A 25915-nucleotide genomic window follows, 5' to 3' on the forward strand; every position below is an offset into this window, starting at 1 on the left:
TACTTTTCTTCTTCTATGTGCACACTTAAGACAAAAAAAAATACACACACACATTTACACACACCCCCATTCGTCATGACCGCCATATCGCTTTACACGTTCAACCTTGCGCCATTTTTTTTCATTTTTTAATCTTTTCCAACTCTATTTGTGTGTTTTTTTTATTATTCCGATTCTAAAAGCCTGAATTTTAGCATCCCCCCTTTCCAGCTTAGATGCACACCCACGCCACCCTCCGCCAGTTTTTCTTATCATTTAAAAGCATCGTTCACTAAATACGCAAATGAATTTACATTTGTTCTTCAGATTGTTGCTTTTTTTTAAAGTTCTTTTTCGAAAGAGCGATGAGTCTTTCTCGTTTTTTTCTTTAAGTCCACTTTATTTTCGGTTTTGTAGGTTTGATTATCCATTTGATTGATTTCAGTTGAAAAAGAATGAAAAAAAGGAATTTCATTATTCCTTTTTTTTCTTTTCTTTTCGGTTAAAGAGGGGAAAGATAGCCAGAAAACAAATTTTTCCACGATTAATGTGAAATGTTTGATTTGTATGCATTAGTTGGTACTCTCATCTGAAAATTATAATTCGAATGTTAAAAGAGTAGGGGAACTTTTTCTCTTTTTCCCTATGCATATTTATAGCTCTAGTCGACGCATAAAAAAAAGGATATACAAATGAAGTGTATTTATCAGAGGTGAAGTTATATTTTAAATAAGGGAGTTTAGGCTGTCGAAGAAAATGAAATATTTTCTCCTAAAAACTTAAAAAATTGTTATTGAAAGCTAATTAATCGTTTCAAGTATCAAAAATATTTCTGTTTTTTAATAATATTATGTAAGATAGTAGCCTATTTTTGAAGAATTTTTTTTTTACTGCGAAGTATGTAATATTAAAAGTTAGGCTTATAACTTTTAACTAATAAAGGTTATAATAAAAGGATTATAAGTTAAACCCAATCTAAAATGCAAAAATATATCAAATTGAGTAAACAGCCAAATACAAATCACTTTTTTGGCCAGTAAGGTAATTTAAAAAAAAAATATGTAAATGAAAAATAAACGTGTGAATTAAAAAAAAACTAAATTATTGGTTGAAAGTATATGTTATTTTTAACACATGAAATGCGTGGGACAATGTTACGATAAAACTCTTTTTTAAAGTTTTCCAAAAGAGCAATATTTTTGGAAAAAACACCATGATTAGCAAGTAAGAAATAAAATATTCCTTTATATTGTGTTATATGGTGAAGGATATGAACAAGTGACCTAAAGAAGGCCAAGTCCCACTCCGAGTTGTCATATCGATAATGATGATAATCGTTGAACTGTCATCTAGAGCTAGTTCCGTAATTTCTAAAGTGCTTATAAAAAAATATTGAGAAACAGTGTAAAAATGCAACCCTTGCAAAAAGCATAGCTTAAAGTTCTTTATATGTACAATAAATTTTTATATGGTTTTTTTCCCCCGACGCGTTTAATTATATTATGGAAAATAGTTAATAATTTTAAATTCATTAACAAATTATTGATATTACTTTTTAATTTGACTTACTTTTTATTGCTTATTTATTAACACTCAATAATCACGGATTTGAAATGTTTCAAGCCTAATAAACACCTATTCCCTAAAGCTACCTCCTTTATTATGAATTTCACACGAATACAGAAGCTCCTATAGACCAAAGGAAGAATGGTTTTAAAATTGCATTAAGATTAAGGGATGGTACACCCCTCACTCCGAATAAAGTACTGAAGTAGGAAACTTCTAACTCGGTTTTACACGGCTCCCGACATAGACAAAAACATAAAACTCTTTCAGAGACGGTAATTTCACCCACCCACCCCATTTATTCTTTGTTCTCGAAATGAGTCACTGGAACATTCCAATGAAAGAATGCCATATCTACTTCTTTTCGAATTTCAGATGCTGAACAGTGATATAAGTCATCCGCTCTTTATAATTTAAATCTTGAGCACTTAAAACGTATTAAAGCATAAGTTTTTTCTTCAAAATTATTCATTGTTAAAATCATAAATCACGTTTCTTAAATAATGCGTGCAAATAAGTTATTTTTAAAAATCAATGTAATTGAATGGATAAACGTTCTAATAATTACTGTGTTGGTAATTAATGCACATTGTCTCAGAAAACTTAGCATGGACGTATCCCTCATTGCTTGTTTGTTCAGAAACAATTGCTATTTGTTCAAAAAAAGTGCATTTCTACGTGTGATTAAAACATCTCCTGCACTAATTAATTAGAATAAAGTACTGTCCTTTTAACTATACAGATTATATGTTAATATATTAAAATCTGTTTATTAAATCGAAAGTTATTCAGATATTTTTTTCCGCTTAACCAATTTGTCTCTGTATTTTTGAAATACGCAATTAGTAAAAAGTTTGCAGCATGATTTTAAATATCTTCACTACATAGAAAAAAAGGAATTGGTTTTAACTTTCAAAGGCGGAGGAATAAAAATTGCGCCTCTTATTTTAGACAATAATATGTATCCCATATAAACCGTACAAAAAACGTAAAAATTATCCTTTACAACCGTATATAAACCGAAAAAACTGTTCTTTGCTAAACTCCCTGATTAAATTTTCTTGCCCTTTCTTCCAAAAAGTATTTTCATTAAAAAATGTAGAAAATACTTGATTTTCTATATGCTTTTAATGAACTGTGTTTAAAAGTTATTAAAGGGTAATTTAACCACTTAGGAATGTTATGTTGGCCGGGTTTAAAAGCATGTAACTCAGTTGGAAGTTCTAATAATTTTTTAAAAGTAATTTTTGATGCCCTTTACATTTACTTCGATTTACCATGTCTTTCATTAAGTTTGAAAATTTTCTATAAATTAAAAACTGTGTTTTACGGACGTAACATTATTATGTTGCGTTCGTGAAAGGCAATTTTTAACTGTTTAAAAAGTTTTAAATATCTGAAAAGTTCTGAAATTTAGAGTAAGTGAAAATAGAACCAAGAGATATTTTTATTAGAACTATTTGGTTTTTCACTCTTTTAGGAATTGAGTTATATTCATTTAAAGTCTGCAAACTTGATATTCATAATTGTTAGAATAGTGGAACATTCCAAATAAAATGCAATAAGAATATGTTTATATTTTCATTTATTACCAAACGTAACCTAGAACACACTCGCATTTGAAGAAACAAAAGCTCGGCAAACTCAGAATTTCTCTTAAAGGAAAGAAATTAGTTAAGTTATTTTTTAATGATGTTTTACTTTAAATAGGATTACGCACTTTATTTTTGATATTCATAAAATCAGGTTAAACTACGAATGCGTAGCATAAGTATTTATAATATGGGTTTCTAACGAACATTTTACTGAATAAAAATTTACAGACTCTGACTTACTATCCAATAAAATAAAAACAAATGTATGATACTTGTATGAAAAATTCCGGAATTAAATATCAAATTAATTCAGCATGTTGCTAATACATTCATCAGCCCCATAAAGATGTTTCTTCCTTTAAGTTTAATTTCGCTTAGTTAATAGAAAAATGGGGATGCAAATCAATAGTCACAATTATGTAAAATGTATATTGATAAATAACATAATGAAACGAGGGATACCAGTGGTTACAGGTCGAGGGATACCAGTGGTTGGAAAAACTACATTTTCTCTGTAGTTAACTACAACACTACTTTATTACAATTGCAGTTAACTACAACCACAAACTACTTTCGAAATGTAGTGACTACTTCGCTACTTTTAGAAGACACACTTTGCTGGTAAACATAATTTACAATAATGTTCAAAATGGTTTTGAATAAAAGTTGGCTTAGTTAAGTAAGAGAAGTTAAAAAAAATGTTAACTCATGTTTACATGATATAGTTTGTTATTCTAAATCACTTTTCACGAATTTGTTCTTTTAACTTTCAAAATTTATCTCTCTTTTTGACAATGAATATCATATTTAAGAAATAATAGGAAATTATCAAATATTTGAGATTTAAGTGATCTATGCTTTTTTATATTCTCCAAGAAATAAAGTACAGTGCGCAAAATAAACTTTATATCTAATGAACGGATCTTTACGTTCTAGGACTCAATCTTAATGGTTCGATTTTCAGTGATTCCTTTGTTTATAAGTTTTGTAAGGATATTGAAAGAAATGAATAAAATAACTTAATAATATGAAAAAAATAACTGCTGCTAACCAAAATACAAAAAAAATTAAGTAAGAAACGTGCTGCTCTGGATCATCAGACGTAGATTTTATTAACGCTTTGCCACAGAAGTAATCTCATTGCGTGCTGACGGACCAGCGAAAGATTTGCACCAATCAAATTCAAAAAATATTTTGAGTTCGAACTTTATTCCTTTACTAAACATTAAAAGTAGTGGCTGGAAATCGCTACAAACTACTATTTTTAGAAACACACTTCAAACTGCACTACTTTTTTTAAAAAGTAGGGCACTACACTACTAACTTCGAAAAAAAGTAGCAACTACAGTAGTCTCGCTACTTGCAGCGCACTACTCCCGACTACTGATATATCCGATTATTTAAAGCAAAGAATTAAAATTGTCTAAAGTAGAAATAGAACAGATAATTGAGAATTTACTTCCACAAAAAAAAAAAAAAAAAAAATTTTTTTTAGTTTTNAAAAAAATTATTTTATAATTTGCTATTTAAGAGTCAAGAGCAGAGGTCGGAAGAAGCGAACTACAAGTAGCGAAACTACAGTAGTCACGACCTTTCTTTTCGTAGTTTGTAGTGTAGTGTGCTACTTTTTAAAAAAGTGAGTAATGCGGTGAGTAATAAAAAAATTGAAGGGGGAAAAAAAAGTATTTTGTAGCGATTCTTGGCAACAACTTTTGACATTAACTTTGAAAAGAAACATGGTTCTCACTTTACTAATTCTTCGAATATGAAAGGTAGAAATCGCCGCGAGTCCGATATAATGAAAATGATCTTGTGGCAGTAGCCGAGCTTAAACAGAAATCTTGTATTTGAAATCACGTATAACTTCTTTTAAAATTGCCATTACGAAAAATCGATAATTAATTACTTTGGTCACACTTTCATATGCGAATGCACGCTCTTAAAACATTGATGTTACTTAAAGGATGAACTCACACTCGTGAAACATTGATGTTATTTAAAAAGAAGGGAAAGTATTTTCGATGTACTTAATTTCTTAGNGCTGCTCTGGATCATCAGACGTAGATTTTATTAATGCTTTGCCACAGAAGTAATCTCATTGCGTGCGTTGACGGACCAGCGAGGGATTTGCACCAACCAAATTCAAAAAATATTTTGCGTTTGAACTTTATTCCTTTATTAAACATTAAAAGTAGTAGCTAGAAATCGCTACAAACTACTATTTTTAGTAACACACTTCAAACTGCACTACTTTTTTTAAAAAAGTAGACTACAAACTTCAAAAAAAAAGTAGCGACTACAGTAGTTTCGCTACTTGCAGCGCACTACTCCCGACCACTGATACATCCTATTATTTAAAGGAAAGAATTAAAATAGTCTAAAGTAGAAATAGAACAGATAATTAAGAATTTACTTCGACAGAAGAAACAAAAATTATTTTATAATTTGCTATTTAAGAGTCAAGAGCAGTGGTCGGAAGTAACGAACTACAAGTAGAGAAACTACTGCAGTCACCACTTTTTTTCGCAGTTCGTAGTGCAGTCTGCTACTTTTTTTAAAAAAGCAATGCAGTGAGAGTGCGATAAAAGAAAATGAAAAAAAAAAAGCAGTAGTTTGTAGTGATTCTTGGCAACTACTTTTGACATTAATTTGGAAGAGAAACATGATTCTAACTTTACTAATTTTTTCGAATATGAAGGGTAGAAATCTTTGCGGGTTCGTCAAAAGATACTATGAAAATGACTCCGTGAGCTTAAACTGAAATCATGTATTTGAAACCACGTATAACTTTTTTAAACTTGCCATTACGAAAATTATATAATTAATAACTTTGGTCACACTTTCATATGCGAATGCACACTCTTGAAACATTGATGTTATTTAAAGGATGAACTCACACTCGTAAAACATTGATATTATTTATATTCGGTGTGCTTAATTTCTTCGAGGAATAATTGAGCATTAAACAATAAAAATTTTACTGGTATATGATAATTTCGCATCCTTAAATTAAATATTCGCTGTTGGAAAAGACATAAAAAGTTGAAAGCCAAATGAACAAAGCCAAAAAAAAGAAATATGTGTTTTGAAATAACAAGCCGGCTCATATAAACATGAACAAATATTTCTTAATTTATTCCCTTATATTTAAAGTAAACCAATTTCTTATTCAAAACTATTTTGAACTCGGATATAAGTTAAGTTCTTCAGCAAAGATAGTCGCCTTAAAGTAGTGAAGCACTTGCTAAATTTCAAAGTAGTTTGCAATCACTACATTTAAAAAAAAAAAAATTTTTTTTGTATTTAACTACATTTATAATAAAATAGTTATAATAAACTACAAAAATTATGTAGTTTTTCTACCATAGTCAAGTGTTACATGATTATATAACACTTGAAACGAAAGTTTAAAATATTTTCACTAATCTGCCAACGTTGAGCCACTTGTCCTCCACCGCATCCCAAAGGTAGGCCACGGGAGTAGCCATCGGAATTGTGTTTCCGAAAAGGGGGATTGGTCTGTTTCATGGCGATTAGGTGGAAAACCCCTCTCCGTCTAAAACCCTTTTCTTCGCTCTATTGTGTCTAGTATGTTCTTCCTTTATTCCCCCTCTATCATATTTTCAACCCTTTTCCCCCGACGCACACCTACGACATCTTTTCATTCAATCCTAGCGTGAAAAAGTGGGGGATAATATGGGACCTCGTATATAAGAAGAACTGTAATTTCAAGGTTGAAACTCAACTGATAGTTAAATCCCACTGCAGTAGAACAGAAAAATCGCATGTATATTGTGAATGTTTAAATAATATTAGGTATTAATATTAATTAGTTTTTATTATTTGATTCAGTATATTTTAGAGTAATCAATGTTTAATATTCAAACAACTGAGATTTTTCAATCACCCATTGGAAAAAAAAAAAAAAATCACGTAAAGCTTTTTCTTTTTCTTTCAATCTACATTTATATTGTTGATATACATTTCCATAATTTATCTTTGCAAAATTGAAAAAGGAAATACTTAGCATTAAATTATCAAAAACGTTAAATGTCATAACGTTTATAATTTTCTTGAAAGGTTTTTAATATGTATTGAAAGTTACTCAGTTTTTTAAATCTTTTATTGAATTAGTTTTTAATGTATAGTTAAAAACGCCGATTAATAACTGATGAAATGCACGCAATTTCAAAAACTTAACTATTGTAATAATTTATTGTATCAACGTTGGTAAATTAAAATACACACTTGTTCACTTAAATAAGGTTATTCGAAAGCGTTAAGACCAATTTATCTTTATTCAGAGCTAATTTTTCATTTGAAAGAAAAAAACATAATAATAATTATAAATAAGTTAAATAAAATTTACTTATTTTGAAATAGCTCTCTAAATTTAGAATAATATCGATAACAAAAGCTAAATTTTGTATACTATCGATAAATCTAAAAGTTTTTGATCATGATGTAAAATAGAAACAAAATACTTCTTAATATTAAATATTTTTTTGAATGTTTTAAAAGAGCAATTATAAAAACTAAATTTATTGTTTTTATATAGATAGTTGTAAAATTAGAATTATTAAAATGTGAAGAGTATTACGAAAAAAAATTGCTCTTCTAAATTGAAATTATAATAAGTTGCTTATTGTAATTATATTGTAAAAATAAATTAAGCTGTTTGAGTTCAAACAATTTATGAATTAAGATGCTGAATGTAATTAATTTTCAAATTCTTTTTTTTATTTTTTATGAATGCTTATATACGTTAGGTTTCTCTCTGAGCAATAAAAGATAGTTACTTTTTCTGATTTACGATTATAATTATTTTTTATTCGTCACTTTTCACAAGCTTTACATAAATACTTAGTTTTAATCGTCATATTTTTAGTTCTTACTTTTAAAAAAAAATCCTTATCAAATCCCTTATTAAATAACTCTTATTAATTAATTCCTTTTTTAATACAATAGAAAGTTGTTTCTCCACTTTTATTTAAAATTTAATTTAATAAAAGTTTTAAATGTGAATTAAAATAAAAAATTCGGTCGGGAGAATTTAATTTAATCTAATTTTGATCTAACATATTTCTCCAATAATATTTAATCCTGACCTTAGCTATATCTAAACAAATTGAATCCAATCCAATAAAAAACGAAAGAAATTATTTCTGGTCATAAAAATGTTTTGCAATAACATATTAGTTGAAAGATTTAACAGTTGTAACCATTAAATTTAGTTCGATATAGTTTGTGAGTATTTTTATAATGGTGTTTCACTCTACTTTTACATATTCACTAAACTTCTAATAATTCTTTACTTAATCTCTGAGTACCATGCAATTAAGCAAAAGATTTTACAAAAATCTTCTGAGATAATGTAAGTTTTTTTTATTTTTATTATTATTAAAATTAACGCCGAGGAATTTGATCCGGTTGAATTTCGAGTGCATGTTTATGATAGTGATAACTTTTAAACCACGTATTCTCTAAACAACTAACATTTAATCAAATGAAAAGACCTTTTAATCTTTTTGAAAACATTTTAACCATAACAATAACCATCGAATTTAGTTAGGTTTTATCTACAGGATGTTTTGTAACATAATATTCAAACTTGATTCTACTTAATCTTCTGACAAGTCAGTCATTTACAAAAATTTACTTATTATTTTAACAACTAATCATACAAAAAAATAGTAACGCATTCTATCAAAAAAATATTTCACGGGTTTTATTTTCCATTTATCCCTAGCGAAAAAAAAAAAAGAGACATCAGTGCAACCGTACCCATTTGTCGACTCTGGCTATCTGATTACTCCTCATTTTCAGCTCACCCCGAATTCAAGCAACCCTTCCCCAAACATTTTGCGTTTAAAAAAATAATAATAATATCTCAGGGTTATAAAAAAAAGGGGGCAAAACTCACCGCAATGAGTCATTGGTTTTATCCTTTTATCTATTTTCACTGCAATGCCCAATGTCAATCCTTTCTTTCATTTGCACTGTTCTTTCAATTTTACCAATTCCAGAGTTCTTAACAATTCTGTGCGTAAGAAGAGGGAGGGAGACCTTATCTTCCCTCATCCCTTGACTCAGGGAAAGGGTTGGATTTGATTTAGATGAGAATGAGATGAAAGGGGTGTTTTCTTTTTCACTTTTTATGTTCTTTTGTCCCTTTTCGATATCTGCAGCAATTGGAACAATCGAATTTGGATGGGAGCTTTTGGGAAACGTAATTCTTACGCTATTCTGATTCCATTCCGGATTAACTTTTTACTGCCGGAATTGCTTTATGGAGTTATAGTTTGGAAGATGTTGCCTGATTTAAAATGTATCATAGTAAGTTTTATTTGAAATAAAAAATATTGCTTCATAAACGCTCTCTGGATGCTTAAAATCGGGCTCTTTAAGAAATGTTTTTTTTTAATTACTTGAATAAGGTTTTAAAAAATTTAAAAAGAATTGAAAATGATTTAAGGTGTATCACTATTTAATATGTATCACCTGATATAAAATGTTTAAAATGTAGCATCGTAAGTTTCATTTGATAAAAAGTTCAAGCTTTTTGAATTCATAAACTATAAAGATTTGAAGAAGAGTTCAAGTTTTACAGTTTTTAAAATAAAATAAAAAGTTACTTAGTATCTCGTAGAATGTTACTCTACAAATAAAACAAATTATTATGTGCAGCCAGCATGACTGGAGGGGAAAATATATAGGAGCAATAATATTCTATTTTTATTTTAGCAAGATAACTAAACAAAGAAAAACTAATAATTTTTGATAATTTGTATAACACAATTTTGCAAAAGACAAAATTATTCTTAATCTAGCATTTTGATAATACTGGCTAAATTAGACTTTATCTTAAAACGTTTTAATAGAAAGAATCAAGCCAGTTGAATCGGAGTTAACTAAATTATTTTTGATTTCTTGTTCAAAATAATACTTGAATACATGCATCTTAACACATATTATTGTTTTATATAATAAAACTATTGATAAAATTTTTTAAAAAAAAGAAGATATAATTCAACACTATAGACCTATTTATATTACAAGCATTACATTTCAAGAAACACATTCACACGACTGAATTTTTCAGGCTGACGTGTTTTTAAAGTTTTTTTATTTATTTATTTTTAAATCTCCGATGACTTTGTAAGTTTGTTTTCTCAAAGACCGCTTCTTTCACCTCTAAGTACTCAACAAAATACAATGGTTTTCATAGTCCTAAATTGTAAAGTATTTTTAATTTTACAAAGAATTTAGTTAATAAGTTCTCATAAGAACTAATAATACCAAATTATCACTGATTCCATTTTATTTTTAAAAAAATTACAATTAGTTATTGAATGAGTGTGACTGAAGTCCTTACAACAAGAGAACTTATGTTATATGTTGTTATTGAACTATAATGTTTGGAAATAAGAATTTAAGCGGAATTTTTATGCTTTATTAAGAAAGTTCAAAACAATACTTAACGTTTAATATTATCACTTAAGCTTTAATAATAATAATAATACTAAACTTCTAAAGTAAAATTAACACTTACAGTAACTATCATGAAATATATAACATAACTTTAGTTCACTAAATAATATTTTATCAAATTCGTTTTATTTTATGTATTTAATTTACCAAAATAAACTATTCCTTACAAATGAAAGCAAGATTTTAAAGTTAAATAAAAATTAATGAAAAGCTATAGAAAACTTAAAACTTATCGTTAATTGCATTTTGAAAATATTATTACTAAACATATAATAATATTAATATAAAAATAGGAGTTTAAGATAGATTTAATAAATATTTAAAAATTCAAAACAATTTTAATCGACATATCCAGTTAAGTTAATATAATTGAAGGAATAGTTAATAAAAAATGAAGCAAAAAATATTTTATTAAAATGTTTTACTGCAGCAAATTTTATCATAAATAATCTTACTTCTAACGGATTAATTATTCAGTAAATGTGATTAATATCAATCAATTAATTTAGGGACAAAGAAATAATATTCAAGTATATTTGCTGAAATGAAAGCAAAAATTCTAGAACACCTTGAAATAAGAAAGATATCATCAGAAAGTATTACTATATTCATTAAAATGAAATGCATATCTAGTGGAAACCGATGCACTAAGAATTAAAATGAAACCTATAATTATAACACTAATCTACTTTTCCTCTATCACTGTCAATTCTAATTAATGTATAGCTCAAAAGTATGAATCTGAGATAGCTCGTCGTCCTTGAAATTCATTAGAGAAAAAAAAAGTTTTGATTTAGAGATAACAAGTAGCAATCAGAAAAACAAAACAGTCACGTTAGCTGATTTCAGACCAGCAGATATAAAACAGCGTCGAAGCGGATAACATAAATCTTCATTTTAAAATGAAACAGAAGTTTAGAAAAATAAAAGCAGATGCCCAAATTTATTCAAATAAAATTCACAGACATAAAATGTAGACTAAATAAGAGGCTACTTTGATAATACTAGTTATTTCAATGTGTTTAACGTAGTAAAAGTGATGTCTTAGTTCATCTCAAGTCTATTTTCATATGGAAACAACTCTTTAAAAGTTTTCAACTTATATTACATTAAAATGGGTTTTTATTAAAATTAAATAGTCCAAAGTACTATGAACATTTCGCTTTCTAATGTTAACTTATTAACAAATTAAATAGTTCTCAACTGTTTTTTTAACTAATGTTTTATTTTAATTATATCCTTTTTCGCTTCTACACATAACCAATTTTAGTTTCATTCTGTTTAATCGAAATTAATAACCAAAACTTATTCATTTTGTTTAATAAAAATTAAGATAACTAAGGATAAATTAATTCACCTTCTAAGTCAATTTGCTTAATGCAAAATTATACCATCATTATTTAATCCCAAAAAAGTGAGCAAACGAAGGAGCTTTGGAGCTTTGTAAAAGAATTTTAAAGCATTTTTGAGCTCAAACAAATTTTGTATCTTAATTTATAATTTTGTATTATCAATATTGTTACATCAAGTCCTATGTTTTTTAGAATTAATCTGTTTTGAATTCGAAACATTCCGAACGTGATTCATTAAAATACTGTAATAAATTTAATATCAGCTTTTCTTGCTTACTTACAAGCAAAAGATAATATGAAAGTGGTATAGCGTTTTAGCTAAAATAAAGAATATTGTAAAAAAATAAGGAAGGGAGAATATTTTGAAATCGTAACTGAATTGATATTATTTTCATTCAAATACCAAAATCCTAAAAATCTCTTAAAATAAATTTAATTTTTAAACTTTAGAATAGAACTTTTGTCTTTTACTTTAACTTTTAAAGTAAAATATTGTTTATTTTACAAAATGCATTAAAAAAATAGTTCATTTTCTGAACGAACTTTCAAATATCCTTATATTAACCAAAGAAACAAAAACGCCAATGCTCATTTAACAAAAATTTTCTGACAACTTTTATGTGTTAATATTTTATGGTAAATAAAAAAAAGGTCTAATACTTTTAAAATTAATGTCGCATTAAGGAAATTTATTTATGACTTGATTGAAAGCGAATTAGATTAAAAACTAAAGCTAAGAAGCAAAATTATCAGCTAAAAGCAAATTTAAAAATTAGCTAATAGGGAGAGTTATTAAGGAAAAAAAAAACTGAGATAATCTTATCAGGATAATAGTTTGTATACAAATATTTTCACATAAAAAAAATTAATTTTTTTAAAATTTTTTTTAAGCAATTTGTTTTCGAAACTGTGAGTTTCAACTACTTTAACGCGTTACTTCGTAGTTCTTTCGCTTTTATTACCTGTACAAACCAAAAGTAATGGCGTACGTACTTTTACTTGCACTTCGTTACTTTTGAAGCTCTGTACTCTTATTTGTAATTTCTTTATTAGTTTTAATATGAAAGTACCAAAACTTCCTAAGGAAATATCATACGAAATTCCTACTTTTTTTCTTTTTAAACTTTTCTTCTGACTTTTTTTATGCCAACAATCACAAAATGTTACAACTTGATTTTACTATACTTCATGATTACTTTTTCCTCCCATGAATTTCGGAACTTTGAAATTTCTTAAACGTATATGGAATCCAATTTTAAGGAAAAAATTATAGCACATCTGTCTTCTTACAGTTCCAATTTTAACAAATCGAGCATTCTCAAACTGTTTGATTGAACTTGACAATATTTCTCTTTATCTGGTCATTATTAGTGGCTTGTCGACTTCTATTTTTTTAATAGTATTAGAAAAAAATTTCAGCTGTTTGAGATTAACCAATTTATGCAATCAAATGTTGAATGTATTTGATTTTCAAATTATTCATTCTGATAAATGCTTAAATATGTTAGGTTTTTGTCTGAGAAATAAAAGAGAGTTACTTTTTCTGATTTACGCTTGTAATTTTTTTACTCGCCATCTTTCTCAAGCTTTACTTTTAAAATACTCTACTTTTAATCGTCAATCTTTAATCTTAATACTTTTAATCGTCATATTTCTCGGCAAATTTCTTTCGTTCTTATCAAATTCTTTATTAAATAACTCTTATCAATTAATTCCTTTCTGTATTAGCCTAAAATTCCGTATCAAATTAATTCTGCTTTGAAACATAGGAGGAATTTTTACCTTAAAGTAAGCCTTTTTTTTTGTTGACATTTTAAACAAAAAATTTGAGTCATTTTTCCATAATATCAAAGTATTAAAATCCATTCTTAACCCTTTCTTTACGGCGCTTAGCATGTTGAAGCTATTCTGGTTCACCTATTGTATCAGACGCAAGAAAAGAGTAAATAAGAAATACGTAAAAAAAATTTCTTTTTTCAAATAGATTACAAAATACTGCTAGAAAACAATTTATAATTCCGAAATTTGTCATTTTTATGAATCATTTATAAATATGTATGTAATTACAAAGTTCATTGAGAACAGAGACCTTATTCCAAAATTTTCTCACTAAGCGTTTATTTAATAATAATTTTAACTTGGGATATAATGCTTATATAAAGTAATCTACGTCAAATCAGTTTTGTGGTAAAAAAATATTTTTTTTTTTGCAGTGAAGTACAGTTAAGTGTTTTTTCAAAGGAGCAATTTCATCACAGTTCTCGAAGGTAAAGTTTTTTTTTATTTTTAATTAGTTCCAAAAAAGCATTAAAAAGTATTAGTAAAAAGTTAGATAATATTTTTCCAATATGTAGAAACTTTGTTTTCGTATTTTTATTAACTTTCCATAAAACATATGTTTTTTGCAATGTATAACTATTCAATTTTGAAAAAAAAAATAACATGATAGAATATTAATAAAAATGAAACATTTCAAATTATAACTCTGGAAAACCTTACTTTTGACCCATCAAAATGTTCAAATGATTTATTTGTTCAAGATGTTTCTTGTTCTGTTTATTGGCAGATGGTGTTTCTCATCATAAATAACTTCCAATTACTTTCGTCTTAATAAAAATTTATCATCTATGAGTAGACTCAACTATGAATTAATCTAATTTGTGTAATCTGTTTTATAAGTAATTTTTTCTTCTAATCATAATTTACATAGCGTTTAAGGGACCAAATCGAACCGTCATCGACTTCCTTTTTTTTTTCAGTTAACCGCAGTTTCTATTTCTTAATCTTGCGTTATTTTATATATCTATATAAAAAAAAAAAGTCAACAAATTTTAAAACAACAATCAGTTCTTTTTTTTTCAAATTTCATTCAGTAAAACTATGGATATTAAACAATAATATGGCTTGTAACATTTTTTTAGCAAATTAATTGCATAAGACTGTCTGTAAAATTAAGAAATTCCTTTTATTAATAATAATTATTTTTGATAACTATTTTTTCTAACAAATTTAAAAACAAGCTATTTAATTAAAGTGCCTTGAAACTTAACTATAATTATATAATTTTCTAGTGAAAATTAAGCATGCACTTGTAAGAAACTGAGGAACAAAAAGTAGTATTAACGTAACACATAAAAAGTGTTTTAACTTTTACACAGATTAAAGTGTTTATTATCGTTTTGATAAAAGTAACAAAAACGTATATCTTCTTTAAATGGATGTATAAAAATTTTTTTTGTCTAATTTTAAAATAATTAACTCGCATTTTATTGAAAGCGATTTTTGATCTTCACTATACTCTGATTTCGACAACTTTAATAAATAACTTTATAATAACTTTTTTTCCATAGATGTGCTTCTTTCTAAAATCTAAGCCTATTTGATTCATCTTTCCATGATTCTTAACACATAAAGCCCCATTCATATACTGTAAAAAATTTCAATTTTTTGTAAAATTTTTCAAAAACTTGACTAAAAGGTGAGCTTTGAAATGTATCTAATTATAAGTATGCACTTTTCCTCAATTTAGAAAAAACTTATTTAAAAATTTAATTAAAATATTTTTTAAAAATACTTATTTTGCATCTAATAAAGTCTTCCAAAAAACGTTGTGAAAACATAAAATTCTTACTGATAAATTTTTTTTTGACTAAATCTCACGTAACTTTTAAACTAAAGCTCACATTTAATTAATATATATAATATAAAGAATACATATTTGAAAATTCAGATTTATTGTTACAGTAGGTTTAGAGAAAAATGTTCTTTTATGTTGACATTACCAATATTCAAAGAAAGCTCCCGAAGGAACAAGTGAAGGAAAAAGCAAATTTTTTTTAAATTATCAAATTACTTTTATCTAACTTACTAAATCTAAACTTACTATAAACTAACAGTATTTCCTGATTTTCTAAATGTGAACTTTATTATGAAGCAAAAAATTGAAAATTATATTTGCGGTACCACATGAAGTAATACTTGCTGCGAATCGTGACAAACTATGTCCGCCCCATATTGTGTTGTAACCTTAAATTATTTTCGACGATAGACATTTCTTTCAACGACTTATAAACAATAAATAGTATAAATCAATTCACTTTTAAAGATAGTAAATTATTTAATTTTTAGCATTCACTTTACTTTAAAAATATCTTATATGATTCAGTTTCATAATTAAATATATACCCTTAAATTATTAATATACTCGATTAATTAAAATACCTTCCTTCATTCAATAATAGATCAATATCATAATTCTTCCATCATTTTTGATAAAATTTAACGAGTACTAGTTAAGTAAAATGTAGGATATATTTGTTTTAAATTTAACGACTCAGTATAACTAAGTCGGATACATTTTTTTTTTCCTTTTGATTTCGAACATTCTTTATTTACATTTGTTGTATAATATTTAAGTTTCTACAAACAAGCATAAAAAAAGGTTTTAAGGCAGTTTTAAAAGTTTATAAGAGCAAAAGTTGTAATTAGTAATCAAGTAAACGACTTATGTTAGCTATAAATTATGGCTCAATAATCACTATACTCTTAGTAATTATTCAAAAAAAAAATAATTTGTCATTTTACAAATGTATTAACTTTCTTTCTAAGTTAAATTTCATTGCTTTTTATCTTCAAAAAATCTATCTGATGCAAAGAGCTTTCAAGAATAAAAAATAAAAAAAAAGATTAAATGTCTTTATATCTTTCTTCATCGTCACACCTTTAGTAGTTCTTTACCATTTCTATTTGATACAAAATGAAACACTTTCCATTGTAGTAAAAGAAAAATGACCCTTTAAATTAATCGCTAGCAATTAAGGTATATAACATAAAGCTAATAATATCGTTTTGCAGTTTTCATTTATGTTAAATGTGTAGATAAAAGATATCTTACCTGGCAGTTGTGCAGTCTTTGTAAAGAGCATCGAAATCTTTGCAAGACAACAATTTGCATCGATTAACGCCAGGTTGAATGGCTCCTAGACCCCTTAGGATCCGAACCTGCTCTACATTGCAAACAATAGGAGTTATGTCGAGTCGCTTGAGTTTTGTGTAAACAGTATGTAGTCCACCCACCAGATGCTTCAAGAAAAGTTCGAAAGCCTGGGGCAAGCATAACAAATAGTCACCATGCACTAAAAAGGCTGCCACCTTTGCGCCCCGGTAGTCTATGAGACGACAATCGTTCGTTGTCATGTCGGCCGCGATACCCGGTGGGGATGAAGAGGGGTGAAGTGACCGGTGGTACCCCAAAGGTGGGTGCCCCATCTGTGGATGGCTCACCTGGTGGTGTGGCATGAGATTTTGTCCGCATGATCGAGGTAAACTAGGTGGCAATCCACCGTTGGGTTGGGAGGATGAAGCCTGGTAGGGCTTGGTGGTCACTAGGGACAATGCCGGACCTGGTGGACTTACGGAAGAGCTACGACCTAAGGATGATCCTGGTGACCCCATTTGAGAAAGTCCGGTGACGTGTTGCTTGGGGCTCACCATCCCCCCGTTAGAAGAAGGGTTACCGTCTCCACCTCCAAGTGTCATATTGTCTAAGTTTGGTGGTGTCTGCAATGATCTTGGAGACGATGTCATGCCAGTGGTCGGGGATGACATCCCCTGACCCACATCCATACCTTTTTAACTGACCACCTAAAAATCACCGCAAGCGCACGTGGCGGTTTGGGAAGACGTTCCAGAGAAGAGACTTCACAACAACAACCGCGTGGTCAGCGTTGTTCTGCACACCCAAAACAAAACTACGCCCGCAAGGATGCGTTGTTCGCGTGGTTTAGACTGAGGAGCGGGGATGTTTGGGGTGAGAGTGAGAAGGATCAACCTCCGAAGTGGAGTTGCCGCCAATGGCAGGTCGCGAGGGGCGGACTTGTTGGATGATGACGTCATCGACACGCGAACCAAGCTTATAATTCCAGTTAGCCGTCGGTGTTTTTTGTTCTCTCTTTTCTGCCATCTTATTCTGATTTTTTACTACCCTCTTTTCTCTCTCTTCTCCCTTTTAGGGATTTTTTTCCCCCTCCGAGATCATAGAAAATAGAGGAAGGATGCCGAAGAATGATGGGAAGTGGGTGTTTGTTGTCATCTCGAATGTTTGTAAGGAATAGGAGAATACTATTGGATTCCCTTCTCGGACGATTGTTTCATGGGGTGGATTTGGAGACAAAAACTTTTGAAAACATTTGTTTTGCACCAAGTTTTCTTTTCTTGCCCGCTATAAACAGGGATAATAAACATATTTTTTTAAATTTTAGGAAATACATTTTTGATGAAATAATCGATATTTTTTTTAATTAATTTTCGAATTGTTGCCCCGATATTATATATTTTAAATTTTATTTTCAGGTAACATAATTTCTGAGATAATAATTTTAAAAAAAATAGTTGAGTCTGAAACAAAATTGATGAAAATACAATTTCTGAGAAACTTTGTACCCTCACATTTTTGTCTAGAACACTCTTAGAAAAATCCGTTCAACGTTGCACCGTAATATAACTAACTTAAGCCAGAATATGGCTCGAATTTGTCGCAATCTTAATATGTGGTTGAAATGCAGACTTAGCTTATTTCAGTCCAGACGAAGCTTTCGATCACGTTGAATCAGATCAAGATTCAGATCAAGATTTTAACGGCAATATGGTTTCACATGCTCAAAGATTTCTAAAAGAGTAACATAACATATCATTACAGCTTCGACAATTTTAAATCACACATATAAAGAAATTTAATGAACTTATTTACAGCTAACCTCACTTCTATTTATTCATAACCTTAAAAAGATTGAAAATGCATAAATAAACGTGTACAACTATACGTTAGCTTTAATAAAACATTTCGCGATAGTTATTAAAATCAGTTAAAGAAAACTATATTGTGTGCTTACATAATTTATTTCAGATCAAGCTAAACCACACATTCAAAGTTAACATGAAATAAACTACATATGTTAGATATGAAAAATATACGCCTACGCGTTTTACCCATATCGCTCCCCCTACCCCTCTTTGCATCGCTGTCCGAGAATCAAGCATCTTTTTTACTCAATAACTTCGAACAAGTTTACTTGCCAGCTTTCTCATGAGCTACTTTTCATTGTTTACTGCAGTTGCGACACCCGTTGCTAATTTGTTTGATTAAGATTTGTTTAATAAATGTTTAATCAAAACATTACAGTCCACTTCATATTACATACAATGCACATATATAATTGACAAACAAATGTGAAAAAGGAATTCAGATAAATTTTATTTAATATAATATATTGAAATTCCCTTAATTTAGCTTTTTCTCTCAATACAGTTTTGTAATACAGCAACCATAAAATAAAATATTTTGCGTTTTTAAAAATTGCTCTAAAAATGTATCATTATAATTTTCTCAACATTTTATAACACTGGTAATAATCTCAAAGAATATGACTAAATACTTTCAAATGAAAAAATATATATAGTATACCATTTTATATAAAACATTAATTTTATTAATATCTCTAAATAAATTCTTCATTGTAATGTTATTAAGATTCTGGCATTATCAAAACATTCTAAACATTATGAAGAAGATATATTAGATTCTATTTCTTTATCGTGTACAAGAATACCATAGGCAAAAAATCACGCTTTATAAGTCTAAATTTAAGATAGCGCCATTTTAGCTTAATTTTATAACAATTGCTAGTAAGTAAGTAAAGCAAAATTTATTTTTAAAAAGTGCATGAAAATAGGTTCTGAATTGAAAATGAATTTAAATAAACTGAACTAACCATTCACGTCACTACAGTGTTCTTTTTCCTCTAAGTGTTCTTGCATAAAAGTAAGCAACTTTCAAATTATATTTTAATTGGTGTAAATTTTCTGTGAACAATTTTTATTCATTCTCAAATTCTTTTAAGTTTTTTAGGGTATTTATGAAATAGCATTCAAAATCGGGCATTTTCCATCAGTAGTGTTGGAGATATTACAGAAATTAAGGTCACAATAAAAATAAAGTTTTCGGCAATTTTTCTGATATTTACTTGTTAATTTTATAAAATAGTGTTTTATAATTTGAGGGGAAGGATCATTTTCAATATCTATTCTGAAAATCTAGAATAATTCAGCATATTCGTACTTTATAATATTCTTTAAAACTTCTCAGTAGATTTTGGAAGTTACTTTTAATTTATTTTTAAATCAAATCCAATAAAGCAGCACGACTTGATAAATAAATACGTGTTGAAAAGTTTCATATTTCTGCATGCTTTCTGAAATAAAATTCTTAATTATAATTAGATAGAGTAAAATTAAAATAGAGTCTAAAATTAAAATAGAGTGTAAATTAAATAAAAATAGAGTGTAAAAGATTACCTTACTCATGTTTTGGAAGGTTTCCATAGATTTTCTAAATAACTTCAACTGCTATTTCCGAGAATCTAATTATTTCATGAAATCTGTAAAAACGATCGATTAATATTAATAAAATTTAAAATTATTCGTTTCTCTAAATATAATTTTAAATATTCTACTTAAGTTTCACTAGTCTCTAAGCAATAAAGTTTTATTTTTAAATATTATATAGCCTGCACATAATACTTATCGAATTTGCATTAATTTAAATGCATTCTGATTTCATTTAAAGTTATACCTATTTTATAATATCCAATTTGAAACAAAAATAAAGTTATTCCAATTCAGAATCTTCTGAATGTTGCCAATAAACACGAAGAACCAGCATTTATAATTATGTTATCCGGTAACGAATCTCGAATAAAGTTTAATTCAATGCAGACGATATTTCAATATCATGCAAATTATTCTAACAGTTTGAAAAAAAAAATTACGAAATATTTTGTAAAAATAAATTCAAATATTACTTTACTAAATTTCATAGCAAACTTAAATTTTTAGATTTAAATAATTCAACCTTTTTTTTAATTTAAAATATCCAAGATTAAATAAAATTTTCTGTTCGAGAAACTATTAAAGGTTTGCTTTATTTGCGTTGTTTCCATCTAACAATAAAAAGAAAAAAATAACAACGATTGTATCTAAGGGTTATAAAAAGAGAGTAACCGCAAAAGATTTTTATAATTATTTATGAATATAGAAGATAAAAATATTTTTTAACTTTAACTGCTAAACATAGCAAACGGAAGGGGAAAATATTGTGAATAAATAAACGTCCAAGTTAATAAAAATATTATCCTTATCAAGTTTTTTCTCAAAAAATACCATATATAAATAAAAAAGGAGTTGCTTTAAAAATTTAGAGCTAGTTTTTAAAATTCAAACGATGAAAGTTATTATATTGATTTTTTGAATGATTTCTGTAATTTTTTTTTGTTCTTATTTTCATTTAAAGCAATCGCATGCTGCCGTTTATCATTTTTAAAAGAGATGAAAGTATTTAATAAACATAATTGCATCTTTATTACCAAACAATTGATTTTACTGTTTGTTTTTTAAACAAGATACACTTTTTTATCAAAATTTGTTAAGTTCGTTTAGTTAGAATTGATTGGGTTTAGATATAAATAAGTAAAGATGATAATAATGGTAATATTTTCCTAACATTGTGCCTTTTGAATTTCTATTATTATCAAAATTCCATTCAGTGTTTTTTTTTTCGGTAGTATTATTTTTTCCCATCTGAATCAAAATAATACTATTGAAAACAATATAAAAATAGTATAAACATAGAAAATGCCGAACGAGTAAGATAATGCTGAGTATATAACGAAATGGCAATATATTCCAATTAAACAATACAAAGTCTTTTGGCTTTCTTTTTCGGTTTTTTTTCTGAAGTGTTTTATACACTTAATTTTTAGTGAATCAATGAAATAAATAAATTGTTACTTAAATTCTCGTCAACTATTTCGTAAAAATGGATAATATATAAACTGATCACATCACCACCCCCGAGAGAAAGAGAGAGAAAAATTTTGTCATTCTTTAACAAATGAAAAGCCATAAAAATATATAGCTATTTCTTAGTGACAAATCCATAAAATAAAAAATAAATATATGATTAAAATGCGATACATTGATAACAAAAATAGCAAAGTGTATGGCTCATTAAACATTGAAATGAATAACAAATCACAATTTAGTTAATATTCTTTAATATCAACTTTATAAAGAAAGAGAATTAAATTGAAGCGTAATTTACGAGACACAAATTACATGTGAAAGCCAGGTATTAGCTATATTCCAAAAATTATCAAAAGTCAAATATTCTTAATTACTTTTAGTAATTTTAAATGTCGCGCGATTGTTTAACATTCTGTGCAATGTGTACTAATATATTTTTCAAGATTATCAAATGATTTTGATATTTTAGAGGAGTGGAGGATTTAAAAAATATATAAAAGTTATTACATAGTCATTTAAGAATTTATTATCAATTTATATATAATTGATTTTATTTTAATTGCTATTCTCAGATTTATAATTTCAGAGTAGGCATAAATTTTTATCAAGACGCCTTATATTTTAATAATATATGTATAACATTGCATAAATATTTCAAATACTTCAATAAATCTAAATCATTGATCAGCGCAATTAACTTTATTTTATTTATTTTCTCACACATCCTAACAATTATAAAACAGCTCAAAATATTATATAACTTAATAAAGGGAAGTTTATTATGAACAGAAATTGCATTTTTTCTTACTTGTTAGGTGGGTTGAGAAATTTCATATAATATTTTTACGTTACTTTCGAAATTCGCTGCAGTGCTGGCCAAGTTATTTTAATTACTTCATTTTTTCCTCTAATTTCAAATTTGCAGTTTGTAATGAGATTTGCTAGCAAATAACGTTTCACGAATTGAAATCGTAAGTAATTTTTAATGTTTTCGTACGTAGTACATATTAAGGTGAAATTTGTAATTTTATAACGGAATCAAAATTTTTGTACTAGAATTTTTTGTAGTATTAACATATTTTTTAAAGCTATTTGGTAATGTAGTAGAGATGGTTTGTTTAAGCAATATTCTGATCAGGGTAATAAATCTAAATGGTAACAAAGAATTTTCTCTTTAACTAACTCTCTATATCAATCTTAAATACGGATTTTATAAATAACATATTGAATTAATCACGTGTCAAATCAATGTCCTGATATGGGCAACAATGAGTTCTATTGAATAAAATAATGATTAAACATATGTTGTTGTTACTCATCCCCCTGGTGTAAGAAAACTTACACCAGGTCCAAAAAACCCCGTCAACTGAGAACAACGAAAATCGTCTGCTCAACCAACAGCTGTCTCCAGGAGGCTGTTAAGCAATATTAAATATATTAAAATAATAATGTTTTACCTTGCATCATTAAATTTCCTTAAAAGTTAAATTTATATAATTCTGTTTTTTATATACAGGGTTATTCATAATTCCCTCCAGCGTTTCGAAGCGTTATAGTAAAAAAACGGAGACGAATATGGCAAATAAGAACGTATGAAATTATTCCGAAAGTATTCTAGTTTTAATTTAAGCAGTTGCCGGTAGAGGGCAGTAACATGTACCACTGAAGCCAGTTGTAGTTTAGGCAATCTAGTGTTAAACAAGTTAAATTTATAATTGTGTGCAAAAATTTCTCGCATTGAAAATTCGCAAGATATTGCGAAAAACAAAGAAATTGAAATTAAGGGACTCAAACTTCCGACCACAAAAAGTATTCAGGCTGATATCTTNAGAGAGAGAGAGAGAGAGAGAGAGTAATGTACAACTCTTCTCGAACAGCTTTATTAATTATAAGTATACTAAAAATAAAATATAATAAAATCATTGCAAAAAAACGAGATGTTTCCAGTTTAGTTACGGAGATGCTTTACAACGAACATTATAAAAAAATAAGAGTTCTTACATAGAGAGTATTATTTTTTTCGTTGCAGAGCGAGAAAAGGGATATTCGAATAAAAATCAATAAATAGAAACACTCCTTTAAAAATGAGAAAGGTATTAGGATGGTGAACCCCAAAATAGAGGGGGGAGGGAGGAATTCTCATTACAAACTTTTATCTCATTTCCATATCATTTTTCTCACATGCCTCAAGAATCAAAGATACAACTTTTCCAACTTCCGAAAACTTGTGGGCGTTAACTGCGTTTAACGTAAAATGAAGTACACTAAAATGTAACGAGGAAAGAAAGACTGCCAGTGTGTCTTCGGCTCAAATGCAATTTCATGTCTTCTCTTTAACCCAAAAGAATATCCTACACCCATCGTCTCATGATGATAATAATAATAATAGTCATAACACCAGGGCCCAATGTCCTGTGTAGTCCGTATAATCAAACCCAGTACCGAAAAGACAACCCACGTGTAGTGGGAGAGGCATTGGAGTATAAACATAAAAGCGCGCCAGTCCGAATTTAAAGGTATATACACACTGAAGATGATATATTCGTCATTATTCAAGCCTTTATTAACCCGAGTTTCTACGACGGACATATTAGCATAGATATATGTAGCCTCGACGTAAATTACGTTTTAGGGGGCAAGGGGCGGTGCAGGCACCGGGGCGCAAAAGAGGAAAGAGAGGGCATGCTCGGACGTCCGAGAGAGCGTGAAAGTCATTATGTAATACTTGGGGGGTGGGGGGTTGACGCGCTTCTTTGCCTCTCGGAATTATTAGGTAAAGGTAGAAAAGGGTGAAAGTGAGGAGGATTGAAGATGGTATGAATGGAGTGCGGCAAGTCTTAGGGGCGACATATTCGGAACATTATTAGAATCGTCTGATGGGTAGAATGTTTTTATTAGTTTTTTTGTGTATGTCTAATACTTTAAAGAATTTATATTCATGTTTTCTCTTACAGGAAAAGTTTTATGTAGATTAGAGTGCATCGTTACGTAGATATGCAGTCTTTTTTTTTCCTTTTCTTTTTTTTTCTTTTTCTTTTTTTTTTTGAGATGAGGAGTTAAAAGGAGATGTTGGTACCAAGTAAAAAAAAATTATTGTTTTCTCAACGATCTTGATTTTAAAATTAAAATCTGCTTAAATTGTTTTCATTTACTTATTCTTTCTTACAACGTTTTGGTAGTCACTTCTAATAAATCAACTTGATTAAAAAACAATTTAAAAGTTATAAAGTAGGAATTTTTAATAAATTTTTTGCATCGATTTTCAAAATAAAATGATAAGAATCTTAAACTTAAAAGACTCTGTAGTAGTACAGAGATTTTTATTATTATTTATATTTTAAGTATCATGTTTTGCCTATGCACCAAAGAGTAATAATTTAATTTGCCATGAGCAGCTTTCTTAAACAAAGTGTAAAATTTTATTAAAACAATTTCTTATTTTTGAAATTAATTAGAATTTCGTAATTTGAAGATGCTATAAATTATTTTGGGCCAAGTCATTACCTATAAAAGTTCACAATACACGGAAAAACAATTTTGTTAAAATTATAGTGCTTGTATGGTAATGGCATTCCTAGTAAAAAAAATAATAATTCTGGTAATAAAGTCAAAGTATACACTATTTAAACCTTTTATTTGATAATTTTTCCGTTTAGATGGTAAAGGTTCATCAAAAGTTCTGCTTTTCATTATTGTAGTTTCAAAATTCAACTGAGCAAGTGGTTTTTATGCTATGCATTAAGGTATCATGATAAATTCCCCAAATTTTTTTCGAAATTTTATACCCTACAGCATGGTAATAAAACCATATTTTATTGTAAATTTCACCAAAGCTCCGAACTTTTCAGTGTCCCCATAGAGCCAGAAACACGATAAGTTTTATCATACTCTGGTGGGTTTGACCATATTTTTTTCCTTTGTGTAAGAATAAAAAATTATATAGATTTTTATATTACATTCATTTTAATATAGCATTAATTTTATTAATAAATATTAATCATAGCAAAACAAAAGTAAGACCCCACACTGAGTAGTAAAAAAAAGTTAAATTTATTGAGTATTAGAGGAAAAATA

At 28.0% G+C, this 25915-nt stretch overlaps 1 protein-coding gene across 6 annotated transcripts in view; it reads right to left on the reverse strand.

The window, feature by feature from the left end:
• Positions 1-17828, reverse strand: part of LOC107452541 (dachshund homolog 1-like) — a 194668-nt gene extending 176840 nt beyond the window's left edge. For 2 of the 6 annotated variants that reach the window (XM_043042705.2, XM_043042704.2), the window contains exon 1: positions 16878-17772. In XM_043042705.2, coding sequence (XP_042898639.1) covers positions 16878-17608 — 731 coding nt within the window. In that variant the 5' untranslated portion in view covers positions 17609-17772. 6 annotated transcript variants of the gene reach the window in all.
• Positions 17829-25915: the final 8087 nt, after the last annotated feature.

Source organism: Parasteatoda tepidariorum, chromosome 4 (assembly GCF_043381705.1).
Source record: "Parasteatoda tepidariorum isolate YZ-2023 chromosome 4, CAS_Ptep_4.0, whole genome shotgun sequence".
NCBI classification, from domain to species: Eukaryota; Metazoa; Arthropoda; class Arachnida; order Araneae; family Theridiidae; genus Parasteatoda; species Parasteatoda tepidariorum.